This window comes from Triturus cristatus, chromosome 2_2 (genome assembly GCF_964204655.1).
Source record: "Triturus cristatus chromosome 2_2, aTriCri1.1, whole genome shotgun sequence".
NCBI classification, from domain to species: domain Eukaryota; kingdom Metazoa; phylum Chordata; class Amphibia; order Caudata; family Salamandridae; genus Triturus; species Triturus cristatus.
Genome location: NC_140582.1, coordinates 914,903,644 through 914,919,438, shown reverse-complemented (window position 1 = coordinate 914,919,438; position 15,795 = coordinate 914,903,644). Strand labels below are relative to the sequence as shown.

Genomic DNA, 15,795 nt, shown 5'->3' with positions numbered 1-15,795 from the left:
CGAATCTGTATTTTACCGATTCGGTATTTTACCGATCCATTACCGATTCGGTAAATTACCGAATCCTGAAATCATGCCTCCTACATCGCAAATGCCTAAATACCGGTCGGTAACGGGATATTTACCGAATTTCGGCCGTTACCGACCGGTATTTAGCAACCTACATGAGGCCCTATGTGTGGTAAAGAGAACCTACAAAATTCTATTTTTCAGGGCAAGTGCAGAAAGGGATTTCTTCAAGTTTTCCACTTGAAGATTAAAAATGGAAAATAAACGTGCAATTGTACATCCATCCTAACATGGCATAGGCAGATTGTTCTCTGCAGGCAGAATGCAAATGCCAGGGGTTAGAACTGACTAATTTGCAACAGGATAGCTGTAGTTGCTTAGTTTTCCCAGTGTGCATGCATAGTACTTTATGCATCAAACAAATGGAACGACATTAAGAAATTCTTACCTGCATGTCTACTGCTGTGTAGACTTTTTATTTTTGTAAATCGAGCTTTCTGTGTTCTCGTGTACGAAAAACAAGAATTAAAAATCAGATTTTTGAGGTAAGTGAAGCTCCTTTTTAATAATAGTATTTTAAACAGTATAGGCCATATTCTGTATCCTCAAATATGTGTTATTTGGCATCCTTATGACTAATTCATGTCGTTTCTGAAATGTTTTGCCAGCTTCCCGATTTAAAGTGTAATGTAGCTGTTTGTTATGTTTAGTTGCCCCGCTCTGTTTCCTGTACAATGAACCTTCGAAGTTGTATCAGGTGTTCCGAGAGATGTATGTGCGCTTCTTCTTTCGTCTGCATTCCATCTCCTCTCATCGATCTGTAAGTTTATGAGGACAGGAAATTTTTTTCTCAGCTTATTGTACTAAAACTGTATTGTAGCATGTATTTATCTGTACTAGTTTTTGTTTATAAATAATCTTAAACAGAATTTAAATTCCTAGATTTTCCGCATAGATACTAGACAATGTTTAATTAAAATACCAACAAATGCAGTCATTCAGACTTTCTCAAAATCATACTTCCTATGTTATGCAAGCAATCTTTCTTCTTTTTCAACTTTTTGCTCCGATTCACAAATCTGTTTACACTCTTAGATGTCGCCTATGAGAGTACAAACTGCCATATCAGCTTGTAAATTGAACAAGCATTGGCATAGCCAATAGGTCTCGCCTTTGGGACCTTATAAGTGTTTAGCCACGCAACAGTTGATGTTGTTGCACCAAGGATATTGTGTTGCATAACTAAATACTTAGAAGGTCCCAAAAGCAAGACCTATTGGCTATGCCAATGCTTGTTGGATTTTGGTATAAGACTGAATAAACAGTGTCTCATTGTCACCTCTATAAACATTCCAGTGACTCGCCGAGGAGACGTCACTCCCACGCTCCAGTATTCTATTAACACTGTACAATTCCACACCACGTGAAAATATTTACCCCGATGGTTCTGCATTTTGATGCGCTATCCGGGTATGTCTTATATAGTCGAAAGGGCATGAGGTAGTGAAAGTGAGACAGATTAAACCTTACATTACTTAAAATAAGCTGTACTACAGTGCATGTTTTTCCCATTCCTTATCCAATTAGATCTTTGTCCCATAGCTGTCTCACTTTGTGGAGAGGAGACTTTGAATCTACTTTCAATGCCATTTACAGGTCAGATATTAATCCGCGACCCTGGCCTACTCCTAGTATCTCAGCTGTTATTCAAAGTCAATATGCAAAATAAATAAAATTAAAAAACACACTTTGAACCAGCTTTGTCACTGAAGAGATAGGAACTTGACACATGTTGAGGGCTTTTTCTGATAACATGTGTATGTTGCATATAAATTGGGCATAACTGTATGATAAACATGACCGCACAAATCCTTTAGAGTGTGTCTGTGAAAGGCTAAGGGCCTAGAAAGCTTTATTTTGAATTATGATAATAACTAAGAGGGTGTACGAGATTGCTGTATTATTTCATAAATTGGCTGACATCAGTCGCATTAACACAAATAGCAGGAACGCAATAAAGAAGAAAACTGTTGTATTGTTCGGAAGGCTTTGAATAGTGCTCAACATTGCAAGGTCGTAGATGGAAGTATGTTTTGATACAGTTGCTTGCCTCTCGGATATGTCTTTAACTGATGCATTTTTCACGCGGTGATGTGGATGCAGGAAGCTGCACAGTGAACATCCACCCAGCATAGCCCCTTTGCATAGACATTCACTAGGGGATAAACTATAAAGGGAGATAAGAATTTCGGAGGGACAGAAACGAAGATTGGTTGTTTGGGGAGAATGCCGAAGAGTCAAAATACGACGGTAATCCAGAAAGCTTCCTCGAGGTATGCCGAGATAATACACTGCTTAACATAAGGTAGTGAGGGAAGGAGCTAATTATTCCGTCAATACCGAAACGAGGAGGCTAATAACAATATAGTTATAAAGTTAGATAGAGGTTACACTGATTATTACAGATAATAAGTAGGGGTGTTCTGCAGAAGATGCTTTGGGTTTTTATGGCTGCTGAGACAACAGTACTAGTTCCCATCATTTTGATACTCATTTGTGTGCTGATTATATATCATTAATAATCAGTCATTATAAACACCAGTTGCTGTGCGTCTGCGGCTTTCTAGCATCAGGGTGAGGCCCGCGCAGCTACAAATAAACCCTGTAGATAGAAGCATCTCTACCTGGGTTGTCTGACTCATAACACTGGCTCTGGAAGAGGAGTGAGACGCCTGCATGTTCTCCTTTTCTCCAGAGGAGGGGAGGCAATTACCAAGCATCCCTTGGGGCTAAGGAAATCTAGCCAGGTTTGGCCCTTGCTTTTGTGTTTCACCACAAACTATGTTTTGGTGGACATGAACGTAGTACACAGGCTCTGTGTATTCACTCAGAGTGAAGGGAGACAATGAGCAAAGTGACATGACCCATTGCCCCATGCTGTATTCTATGGTGGGCGGGCAAAATGTGATCGACGATTGGACTAGTGGATGAATCCTCTGGTCAAAAGCCCTTTCAAGTAAATGTAAGTGCATTTATATAGTAGGTGTATTATGAATGCATTTTTGGGAGAAATAAAAACAATAGCCTGGTGTGACAGCTAACGCAGTTTGAAAGGCCAGGCTTAAAAAGGGCTCAGCTCTTAAAAGAAATTCCTCAACACTGAGGGTTTAGTGCTCACATCAAAACTTTCCAGTTCAACTCTATGCTAGACAATCAGTCAGTGTTGTACAAAATAACGTCTTTTGAGACTTAATGCCGTATTTTAGCGCTCTTTCACTCAGTGTCAGAGAGTTCTACATCACAACCTCCACAAAGTTGTGGTAACACACATGTATGGACCGCCAGATGGCTCAGTGAGCTCAGTGCTCGCCTCTGACACCTACTGGGGCCTGCAAGTCAGGAGTTCAAACCCCGGCGAATTTAGCGTCCCGTCGGTCAGAGCTCTGTAAATTGAGTGCCATTACAATGGAGTGCTATATTGCGATATGAAGCGCTTTACGAAATAAATGCTTATTTATTATGTGCTTGTGCTGTCAGTGATTAACGTTCCCAAAGGTTTCGTGTAATTCACATGAAAAATACCCAGTGAATCGAAAGCCTGTGACAGAGGTCAGACACATGGCCCAGGGTGTGTGCTGCAAGGGAAACATGCATTGGCCACGAAAGTCATCACGATCACGATCGCTGTGAAAGCGAAAGTGATCGCGATGACGCGCTAGTGCTGCTGGCTGGCCTAGCGCATGGCGGCGACGTAAAGCCATATGGCTGCTTTGCGTGCGTGCACGCCTCGTGCACTGTAGCTCTATGCCAGCGGTAGCACTTTGAAAAAGTCCCTTACAAAATGTCTCTCCGAGCCAGCGCAAGCGCTGGGCTCAGCGAGACCTAAAAACGGATTTACAGGATTGTGAATACAGATTTGTTAGACCTGGCATCCTTGGCGTGGTTTCCCCTGACTTTTTGCCTCTACTGCCTATATTTTTGACACTGTGTTGGAATTCGTATTTGCTGGTGTAGATGCTTTGGGCACTTTGCCGCTGCTGACCAGTGCCAAAGTGCAAGTGCTCCCTGGTTAAATTATTATTGCGATTGGTTATCCATGATTGCCATATTTGTTTTACCAGTAGGTCCCTAGTAACGTGCTCTGAGTGTGCCAGGGCTAGTGATTCAAATGCTACTAGTGGGCATGCAGCACTGATTGTGCCACCCACATGAGTAGCCCTAAAATGGTGTCTCAGGCCTGCCACTGAGGTGCCTGTGCGCAGTTTAACTGCCATGTTGTCCTGGCCAGTGTACACACTTGCCAGGCCTGACCCTTCCCTTTTCTTACACATAGGACGCCCCTATAGTAGGCCCAAGGTACCCCCCTGGGCAGGGTTCATTGTATGTGAAAGGTAGGACATGTACTAGTGTGGGTAACATGTCCTGATAGTGCAATACTGCCAATTTCGTTTTTAACTATTGAAAGGCTATCTTGCCCATAGGATAACATGGGGAATGCTGTGTAACATGTTTACCTGCATATCTTCCCATAGCAGCAAGATAGAAAGTTGGAATCTGGTATCCCTGAACTCAGAATTTAATAGCACATCTTTTAGTGAAGATGGTTTTTAAATTCTAAGTTTGGAAATAGTACTTTTAGAAAGTGGCTATTTTCTTGTTCAACCTTTCTGTGTGCCTCTGCCTGTTTGTGGATTGACTGTCTGGTTTGTGAGTGACAGGGGCTGGGGTGGCTCCAGGAGGCTGGGTGAGTCAGCACTAGGATGAATAGACCTATCTGCATGTAGAGTGGTGGGAGGAGTAGCACCTGGGTCTGAATAGGGCTGTTCCTGCCTTCCACAATGCTGGCTCCACTTCCTGCGGTGCGTCTGATGGCCCTGGCCCACACTCACAAAGGAAGAAGATGTGCACTGGCAGAGTGCACCCAGAACTGGTTTGGACTGGGTCCAGGACCCCTCACACATGAAGAACAAAGACTTTTGGGGATATAAATATCTGAGCTGAAACCCCTAGAATTTAGATTAGGAAAAACTTTGTGACCAAGCATGCCAAAGAAGAACAGCCAGGAAGACTGAGGAAACGTGCTGCCATTGCTGAGTGTCTGGGAGCTGACCTGCAGTTGCTGTTATTCCTGAGGAAGAGGACTAAGGGGCTTTCTACTGTGTGCTGTGTCCCCCTTGCTTGAAGAGGAGCTGTGCTGTGTGCTTTGCCCCCCTCTGAAGTCTACCTGTCTCCTGTTGCAAACTCAGGGACACAAACGTTTGCCAAGGACTTCTACAACTCGCCCTACATCGTGCTCCGCTGTCCCTGGGGTTATTTGTGTGTCCCCAGGACGTCCTTTGTGCCGCTGTGGAGCCTTGCCTGCTGGCACGCTTGGTTGCTCTCCACCAGTACTGAGAGCCCCGCGTACATCACCGCCGCTGGCCCGTGATCAAGACAGCGCACTGAGGCTGGTATCTTTTTCCCACCGGCCCCCGATTGCCAAGATTGCGTGCATACTTTAAATTCACCGACGACTGCCAGAGACCTGGTTTGCTGGAAAGAGGAGCCGCGTTGCAGCAGAGCCAGAGGGTTACCTGGCAACCAAGAAGCGTTCCCGAGGCGGCCCTATTGTAGGAGGAACTGCCCAGCCGGGCGTCATCACCGTGCTAAGCCAGGAAGTGATAGGCGCCACCAAATAGCCCGACTCCGCCACGGAAGAAGAGCTGTTGGTGACAAGGCTGGCCTAAAGACGTGCAGCGGGAGGAGCAGAGGCGACAAGGCAACCCCCCAGGTAACCACTCAGACTCCGGTCCAGTGCGGCTGTGTGCAAGTACCTGGAAGGGGGTGGGAAAGAGGCAGTGTCCAGGCCGGTGGAGCCTCCACGCCTGGTCCTTCCCGGCGGCCAGTCCCAGCACATCTGACGTGCTGCGGTACCAGGACCCGCTCTTAGGAGCTGGACGCTTCCCCCCCAAAATTGATTAAAGCCGCAATTTTCACATTCACAGCGGGGGCAACGTGAAGGACAGCGTCCTTTTGATTGTCAAAGGCATCAGTGCTACTATCTGGAGGTAACTAAGTGGGACAATCTCTGCACCCGTTTTCCTTTACAAATTGAACTGTTGCGCCCAGGTCTTCGGGGCTAAAAGAATCATCAAAGAACATTGCTAAAGTGAACCTTTTACGAGAGAAACCTTGCTAGAAAGAGATTTTTTTTGTATGTGGGATTTATGTCGTTTTGACTCTGCCTAATCAAGTTAAAGTGATTTATATTTTTATAAATAACTTGTGTATCGTCCATTTGTGGTGTTTCACTATATTAATGTGAGTGTTGGTACAAATACTTTACACATTGCCTTGCCTGTCTGCTCGTGCCAAGCTACCAAGGGGGTGAGCAGGGGTTATCAACAGTGTGTTTCCCCCTTACCCTGACTAGACGCAAGGGTCCCTATTTGGTCAAAAGTACTGACCTCTACCAACTAGAGATCCCCAGATCTAACAAGAGTTGAATCACATGTCCACAGATGGAGATGTCTTCCTAGTTGGCAGATATTTCCATTTGAGTAAGGGGAGCTAAAGGGTGGACAGGGGAGGTGACCGTGCAAATGTTTTGTACAGTCATACTTTATGAGTATTCACATAACGGTTATCAGTGTCTGCTGGTTGGGAACAGGTCGGAGGAGGTGGTGCGGTTAGGGAAAAAATAAATAAAAAATAAAATAAAACTTATCTAGAGGTCGCCGTCGCAGCCACTGCGTCTTCTCCAGCAGGAAGCACCCAGCCTGTCAGAATCCCCTGACCTATCACAATACTGTTGGTCTAAGCGCCATTGTTCGGCGTTCAGACAGGGTTTGGAAGCTTGGCATGTTCTCCACTAAGGCTGTATATTATAGCCTGTGGATAACATGCACAGTGCGCATGACGGTTTGGCCGGCTCGAGACGGCTGGCCAAACCCTCATGCACACTTTAGGTGCTGCCACCACTCCTCCTCCAGTCTCGACGTCAGGGGAGGCCGGCCCCACTCCGTCCTATCAACAGGCTGCTCTGCAGTGCAACTGTAATAGTAAAAATAAAATGATAATAGCGGGTGTCCGTTATGATTTTATTTTTACTTTGCACTGCTTTAAAGCAGTGGGACGACGCTTCTCCGCCTTAGCGTAGGAGCCGCCGCTGACTTTTATAGGTAGTATCTCAAACAACATGCACACTACATGTAGACCTTCAATCAAATAGAAAGAAGTCCTTACAACCACAGTGTTTCCTTTTGTGTACTAGAAGACAGTTTTCTAAAAGGAAAATCATTTTCAATGTTGATGAAATAAAGAACAAATTAAAATTCCAAACTCCTTCTTTCACTAAACTGAAAGTGTTAGATTTTCTGGCGTAGGCCAGTAAATGTATTCCTGATAGTGGTTTCCAGACCATTTTTTTGGGAAAATAAAAGTTTGCGAACACTAAAATAAACTCAGAAATCTAAAGATTAGTGGTAGATCCTATTTTTATTGTACACATTACAGAAACAATGTGTGTGTGTGTATATATATATATGTGTGTGTCTGTGTGTGTGTGTGTATATATATATATATATATATATATATATATATACATATATATATATATATAATAGATTTATGACCATCAGTTCCAGGTACTCACTCCCTTTTGCTCATTTGCAATACGAATTTCTAGCCACAGTACATGTTCATCTGTGAATTGTCCACATGGGCGGAGGGCTCACAAGAATTTTTTTTTCTCCTTGGTTTCTCTTTACGATCCACCCAGTTGATGGAGCTTCAGGGCCTTGTTGTGTGAGCCGGCGCAACTTTGGCCTCCTGCATCCATGTCCTCCTCCCTATACTTTGGTTTGCACCAGGCCTCTCGCATTTTCTGATTTGTTTCCCCAGCAGTGCCGCCATTGCCAGTGAGGACGGTCAGTTTTCCACTCCCAAGATCCATGGTGGTGTGCTAGCAACTCGGTAGCACAGATATATTTCTGTTTTTGCACAAAGTTTGTGAGTCACTCTTGGGGGAATCTCACCCATTGAATACACATGGCATATATATACTTAGACAGGCACTGCCTAGAGTCACTCTGCACAATGCAACTTGGTTCCTTAACAAACCCCTTAGCAGTGCTTGCAATGCTGTACTGTGGCAGGAAGGGCAGATACAGTTTTCATTAATACCACAGAATTAATGGTAACACACAGGTATGTCTGGGAGGAAGATTATGCAGTACAAGTTTCAAAGACATTGTTCGAAGCCATAAGACTTTTTTTAGGTAGCTGTAGAGGATGTCTGCCTCACGGGGGCTGAGATTAATTTCTGTCACTAAAGGTTTTTGTCATTGCCCCTTCTTTGGGGAGGAAACTTGTAATGAATGGCTCAGTGATATATAAAGGGAAGAAACATGGCAATCAGCCTTACACTGATGTGAAGCAATTCTTTTTCACAAGCTCTGCTGTGCCTTTTTGAGCAGAGTGTTTTTTTTTTGCAAGATGTGCCCTCAGACCGGAAGGCTGTCCAAGCCTGCAGGAATTGTACAAAAGCTGAAACAGTGTAAGGAAGCTGAGCGTGAAAGAGGTTTGTGTTAGTAGGAGTAACATTTGATACCGCCTCATTTCCCAGTAGCCTGGAGATCCTCATTTTGTGATTATTGTGACTTTGTTTTATTTGATTCAATAAAGATAACGCTCTGTGATCACTCTGTTGCTTGAGTTTAGGTATGATCAGTTAAACTGACAAGTTTGATGTCTTGCAGTGTACCTCGAACATTCAAGCTTTGTATTTTGGGTGTTTAATCTATAGAGCTAATGCTAAACATCTCAAGGAAATCTTGGTTTAGCACATTGTGGTGGAGCTGAGCTTCACAGGACATCCCAACATTCGTGTGTTTCAAAGTGTGAAGGCTTATGGGGCTGCCAAGAGAGGGCTTATACTCCAATTAGAGCAACAATTCTTAGTAATGTGCAGAAGGCCTTTAGCCTGAGTGTTCTTACCTACTCTGCCTGAGGATGACTATGCATTTGTGCCTGCCCGATTGGGAACCAAAAGCAGCCCTGCTTGTTTAAACTAACCCTGCTCCTGTCCCACTCTCTCATTCCTCTCCCTCCTCTATTTCTTTTCTCTCTCTCACATAAAGCAGCCACTGTGCTTGCTTTAAATACCTGGGGGAGCTGGAAAAAGATGGAGAGAAGCCAGCAGCAGCTCTCTGGTCTTCCTTCAAGAAACGGTCTCCAGTGGCTCCAGAACAACGAAATTTGCAGAGTCGGACTGCCTGTGTATTCTAGTTGATTGGGGATATCACCAAAACCTTTAATACCTGGATTCCCCTGTCAGATTAAAACAACTCATAGGTTAGTGCTACTTAGGGGGTTGTAATGTACCCTAGTAGTCTGCTTTTTGCACCCTTAATAGGGTCAAACTCTGGTCAACATGTTTTGCGCCCCTAGTGGTCAAAAAGGATCTGTGCGCTTCTTCAGGACAATAAATATGGGTGAATTTACTACCCCACAATTGTGTTGAAAAAACAGACCCTAACAGTGGTACATACTTGTCTTGGCATTGGATGTCCAACCTAGTTATAATAAGAGAAAACAGTACATGAAGAAACAACAACATAGTCATCATGTTTCTGGCATAAGACCTTATTAACCAGAATGTCCCTTCTCGTGGACCAATGTGTGTGTCTGGAGCTGAAGTGGCCACCAGACGTAGAAATAAAAACAAATACATGGACAACATATAAGAAAGTGGAGAAAATAACACAGTGCTCACGCATTCTGGCACATTTTATCTTGTAGTATTGTCTCATCCCAAGTTGTATCAGCCTTAGTCGTTCAACCAATATCACTGTGCAGGCTCATACATATTGCCCAGTGAATCATGAACTGACGGTGATCGCCATATGACACCTTAGTGAGTGAGAAAGAAAATAGAAGTATTTGTGGCGTATTTAAATCGGGAGATTAATCATGTTTCCCGGTTGGCATGATATTAATCCAAGAGAGAAACGGCCTTACCTTAGACTGCGAGTTGAAAAAAAAAACATGGGATGAGGCAGAGGTGCCACGTACTGGTGTGCTAACCTGAAACAAAGGAGAAGGGAAAGGGAAACCTTGTATGTGCAAATTTGTGTCTGTCACCGTACTATTGGTTTCTGAGTGTAAGCCGCTTGCCGCATCTACCCTGATTCTGCACTTCTCCTGAAAGATTCTGCTAGGTGGAGAAGACATCTGTTTTAAAGTGCTGTTCCTCGGAAGAATCAAGCCGGGATGGCCGTGACCCGGAATTATTTTAATGCGCATGTCTGGCAGCCATATTGGAATGGGTAATCGCTGTTGTTTAATTATCTCAAACAAACAACAGAGAAACACAGCGATGTTATTAGAGAAAGAGGTTGAAAAAGAGTGTATGTGTTTTTAGGAGTGCATTAAAAAATCCATCTCTAAATTGCATTATGGCAGAGATGAGTAGAAAGGTTCAACATCTTTATCAGGTAGTGTTGTTTGATTTAAATACACTATCTGAAAGAGACAGTTAGTTATAGATTCCTTACCTTAGAATTACCCCCAGGCGTCAGACTGGATCTGGAGAATTTTTTCTTAGCAGTACTCCTGCGCGTTGCTAGGTGGCGTTGTTCGACTCCGCGTCCACTGTCAGCATCGTGGTCTCCAGGATGACGTCACGGTGCCTACTTAGAGGCCGCCCCTGCATGCTGACATCAGTTCTTTCTTTTTACGCACCAGCCTAGCGCAGATCCGGAGAGAGCTACCCCATTAGTCATTTTTTGACTAAGCTTCTTTCGACTTTTGTCGACTTCTTTTTTGAGTCTTCAACTCCTGGTGGGCGAGGATTGTCCCATCGTCAGACCGGCTTCAAGCTCTGCGAGGCCTGTCCCAAACTGATGTCTGTGACAGACCCACACCTTGTGTGCCTCTGGTGCCTGGAGCGCGACCACGACAGAAGTAGTGCTCCGACTGCGAGGCCATGAATCCAAAGTCTTTGCGGGAGCAGTCCCGAAAGCTCTGGGAGGCCCGGCAGTCCGCTCTGCATAATTCCCGATCTCACGTGAGAGAAAGGTTGGAGACCGGTCACACTCAAAGTCCTCCAAGTCTTCGGGTAAGTCGAGGCACAAGAAAAAGGCTAAGAAGCACCGGCGCTCTTCACCTTCTCCCTGTCGGTCGGCTGACGCGACACAGGACCCGGAGCGTTGTCGCTCAAAGGGTCCATCTTCGGTGCCTCCTTCTGGGACGACTCCACACCTCACTCCGTTTCCGGGAGCCGGAGCGTCCCCTGTCCAGCTTTGTGCATTTTACAATTCCATCTTCGGGCAGCTCGACTCCACCGGCATGCCTTCGGGCCCCGCGGAGCCTGGATCCGGATCGACGCCATCAACCTGACTCGACCTTCCCCGGCAGTGATCCCGGCGACGAAGCCCCCGGCGTCGGTCGTGCCCCCGGGGCCGACGCTGTTCCCAACCTCACCCCCACGATAGACCCAGAGCTGGATCGGCATTGTACTTTCGTTCCCCTGTTCATCTCTGGTGTTTCCTATCGCCCAGAAGGTGGTAATGATGATTGGGAGGGGTCACTGGACCCTTTAGCAAACCAGTTGGAAGAGCCAGATTGGATAGAGGACTTGGGTGACACCAGTGGTCTGTACGCTTCACCAGACCTTAGCATGCTTTCTCCCCCTACCATGGCTACAGAGGATGGAGCGTCTTATGCTGTGGTGGTGGTAAGGGCAACTGAGGCCCTGGGCCTGGGGCTCTCTTCAGTGGCAGTCTGGACTAACCTCCTGACAGAGGTGCTTCAACTGGTGGCAACCTCCTCTGAACTCTTTTTGCTGTTCAACGAAGCCCTCACTGACGTCCTTCTGGGCACCTGGTCTAAGCCTAGCACAGGGGCTCCTGTGGAATGGACGATTGCCTGCCCACACCACCTGGCTCCGAGGAACCCAGTTTACCTCACCCAACACTCTTCCCCCGAGAGCTTGGTGGTCCAAGGATCTGCGTCTAAGGGTGCATTCCCATCTGCTCCCCCAGATAGGGAATCCAATAAGCTGGATCAGCTTGGGAAGCGCAAGTTCTCTTCCTCCAGCATAGCAGTGTGGTCTGTGAATACCGCATGCCTCATGGGCTGATACTCCCATACCATCTGGGACTCGGTTGCCCAGGTGCTGCCTCAGTGCCCGGAGGAGGCCTGGGTCGTTCTCTCCCAGACAGTGGCAGATGGGAGAGACACATTCAAATTCCCAATAAAATGTGGACTGGATACCACCGACTCACTATACAGAACGATTGCCATGTCAGTAGCCCTTCGGCACTGCGCCTGGTAGAGGACCTCTGGCTTTTCGGTGGATGTCCAGTCAACTTTGCTGGGCATGCCCTTTGATGGCCATTGCCTTTTTGGCGACAAAGCAGACTCGTCGCTGGAGCGCTTTAAGGGTTCTTGAGATACGGCCAGATCCTTGGGCCTCGCTGCATCGTCCCATCCACCTCAGTCTGCTTTTCGCCCCTTTTGTGGCTACGGAAGGGGCATCCCACCAAGTCCGGCCCAGTCCAGGTACCAGTTCACTTAAGCTGCCCAGACTCTGGATGGCCGTGGACATGGGACCCAGCGACACGGGTGTGGGAGCCAGCGGGCGGGCTAGTCCACCCGCCCTCTGCAGCATCCTCCAAACCTTCCTAGTCTGACCTTTCAGGACCATCAAAGGCCAGTGGGCGACAGGATTCGCCATCATCTCCCCCTTTGGCAAACCATCATGTCGTACAGGTGGGTTTTGCAGTTAGTCCGAAGGGGCTTCTCTCTCCACATCGAGACTACCTCTCACTCCATGCCACCAACACTCCATCGCATGTCGGAGGATAACTTGGCCCTTCTCCGCTAGGAAGTTACAGCTCTCTTGGCCAAGGGAGCTATCGAACGGGTCCTGTGCCAGAAGTAGGTCTTGGTTGCTACTCCCACTACTTTCTGGTCCCCAAGAAGGACAAAGGCCTGCGTCCTATCTTAGACCTCAGGGCCGTCAACAGCTTCCTCCGGAAGAAGTAGTTCACAATGTTAACCTTGGCTCAGGTCTTGTCTGCCCTCGACCCTGGAGACTGGATGGGAGTGTTGTACTTGCAGGACCCTTATTTTCACGTCTCCGTCCTGCCAGCCCACAGCCGTTACGGTTCACGGTAGGCCACAAGCATTTTAAGTTTACTTTGCTCCCCTTTGGCCTCACCAGCGCCCCTCAGGTGTTCATGAACGTGATGGCGGTGGTCACAGCTCATCTGCGCAGATCAGGGTTTCCAGTCTTCCCCTATCTTGACGACTGGCTTTTGAAGGCGGGCTCACCCCAGGCGGTCGTCTCCCCCCTCCAGACTACGGCGGACCTCCTGCATTCGCTGGGGTTCACTATCAACATGCCAAAGTCGCACCTGATTTCCTCTCAGAAGCTCCTTTTCATCTGAGCAGTTCTGGATACAGTGCAGTTTCAGGCCTATCCTCCTGAGCAGCAAGCTCGGGATATTCGGGCTATGATACCGATGTTTCAGCCTCTATCCCCGATTTTGGTGAGAATGACCCTGAGGCTGCTGGGCCTCATGGCCTCCTGCATCCTGCTGGTGGATCATGCCAGATGGCGTATGCGGGCTCTGCGGTGGGACCTGAAGTTCCAGTGGGCGCAGCATCAGGGAAATCTTTATTATGTCATCCAGATCTCGGAGGGGACTGCACGTCAGTTGCAGTGGTGGCTCACAAACCAGGAAGTGGGTCAACGGCAGATCCCTCTCCCTTCCCCAACCAGAGTTTACAGTGGTGACAGATGCATCACTCCTGGGATGGGATGCCACATGGGAGAGAGGGAGATCAGAGGCTTCTGGTCTCCAGCGGAGTCTGGACTCCACATCAACCTTCTGGAGCTTCGGGCGATATGTCTCGCACTGAAGGCATTCCTTCTGTCTGTCAAAGGAAGAGTAGTGCAGGTGTACACAGACAACACCACTGCCATGTGGTACTGCAACAAACAGGGCGGGGTGGGGTCGTGGACCCTATGTCAAGAGGCCCGTCGCCTTTGGAAATGGCTTGAACATCAGGGTATATCCCTGGTGGTTCAACCCCTGGCAGGTTCCCTGAACACCAGGGCGAACAAACTCAGCCCTCCGGTGCATGATGGATCACGAATGGCGTCTTCACTCGGAGGTGGTGCAAGGTCTCTGTCTGAAGTTGGCCTGGTATAGGCTGTTCACTAATTAAAGTGGCCACCTTGCACCAGTCCAAACAACCCTTATGGTGATTTAAGAGGTCGAAGGTAAGCTTAGAAAGTCATCCAAGTTGTAGCTGTGGCGAGCAGCCTTCAGGCTTAGTCTTGAAGGAATGTTAAGCAGCTTGTTTTACTAGAATGCAATCTTATAGTATTGGTTAAATGAAAGGAGCACCACATAGTAGTTATTAAAATATGTATTTATTAATATAATACTATCTAGTACGACACAGTATCTCCTACACGGAGATAATCACAAAGCACACAATAATTAAGCAAAGAAATGACAGTACATAGCACTGATACACAGTGGGCCCTGGGGGGGACCAAACCAAATACTAAGTAAGTGGTATAAGAACCATGACTCGAGTCAAGACAGTGTCGACAGGACGTAGAATTGCTAGGACACCAAAGAACCACCCAAGGTGAGTTGATAGGGACCCCACGGGGTGCCTGTGCAGTGTGGGAACATGACCGAGTACTCCGTACATTTCTATGGGAAAGAAGCGGTTATAGTTTTAGAGTTTAAGGACCCTTCCCAGTGGACTTCGAAGAAACCCAGTGGAAGACAGAAGGTTGGAGAGCCACCCCACCCGTGGATACCAGGGTAGTCAAGTTACCTATTCCAGGGAAGCCAGGTGCATAGGTCTGAAGTGGCATCGGAAACCGCAGTCAAACCCAATGGAGGACTTCGAAAAAGAGCCACTGCTGAAAGGGAGAAAAGTGTCTGCTGAAATCTGAAGATGGATTCTTGTCGAGGAGTACCTTAAAGCAGAGGGGACAGAGTCTGGGTCACTTGGAAGTGACCAGGGGCTCGGTAGACGAATGCCCACCGCTGTCGGGTGCTTCAGGTCGGTTGATGGAGTTCTTGACTCTGCAGCTGCAGGGACCAGGAGACGTTGAGGACGACCAGGAGCTGGATTCGAGTTATCCCTCGAAGGCTGTCGAGTGCTATGGGGTTGTGTCCGACGGGAGCACTAACAAGCCTTGGCAACGGCAACCCACGCAGAAGGTCAAGGCACTGTACGATTCAGACCAGCAAGGCCCAGGAGACTTACCACACACAGGGGAGTCAGGGTGAGCCTGGAGCAACCAGGGGAGCCCAGGAAAAGCAAAGTTGACCCTCAATTGGACCCACAGACCACAAAACACTCAGTGCGAGGAGGTCGAAGTTCTTGGTAGAAAATGGTGCCAGAGGTTGGGGCTTCTCGCAGCCCAATACACTTGTTCAGGAATTGCCAACGAACACATGCACTTGCAAATACACGCGGTGCTCAGGGGTTCGGGTATTGCAGCCCAAACAAGGGACACTGGCCTCGAACTTGGTAAGAAAGCAGCTCAGGCCTCGAGGGACGTAGAAACCCACCTCATGGGTTACTGGACCCTGTGGAGTCCATAGGAGCTCGAGGTCAGCAGACCGGTCAGCAGTGTTGAGGTGCCTGCGAATGCAGGGAGATTATCTTTGGTTGTCCTTGATGCTTCACAGGTCCTACATGGATCCTGTATGGTGCACGGGCACAGACAATGCTACAGACTGAGAGGGAGACGGAGTCGGGCCCAAA

The 15,795-nt window shown here is 47.4% G+C and overlaps 1 protein-coding gene across 1 annotated transcript in view; it reads left to right on the top strand.

The window, feature by feature from the left end:
* TBC1D19 (TBC1 domain family member 19) overlaps positions 1 to 15,795 on the top strand; it is a 1,311,239-nt gene that overhangs the window by 1,135,120 nt on the left and 160,324 nt on the right. The window contains exon 17 of the mRNA XM_085643323.1: positions 720 to 829. Coding sequence (XP_085499449.1) covers positions 720 to 829 — 110 coding nt within the window. The remainder of the gene's footprint in view (positions 1 to 719; positions 830 to 15,795) is intronic.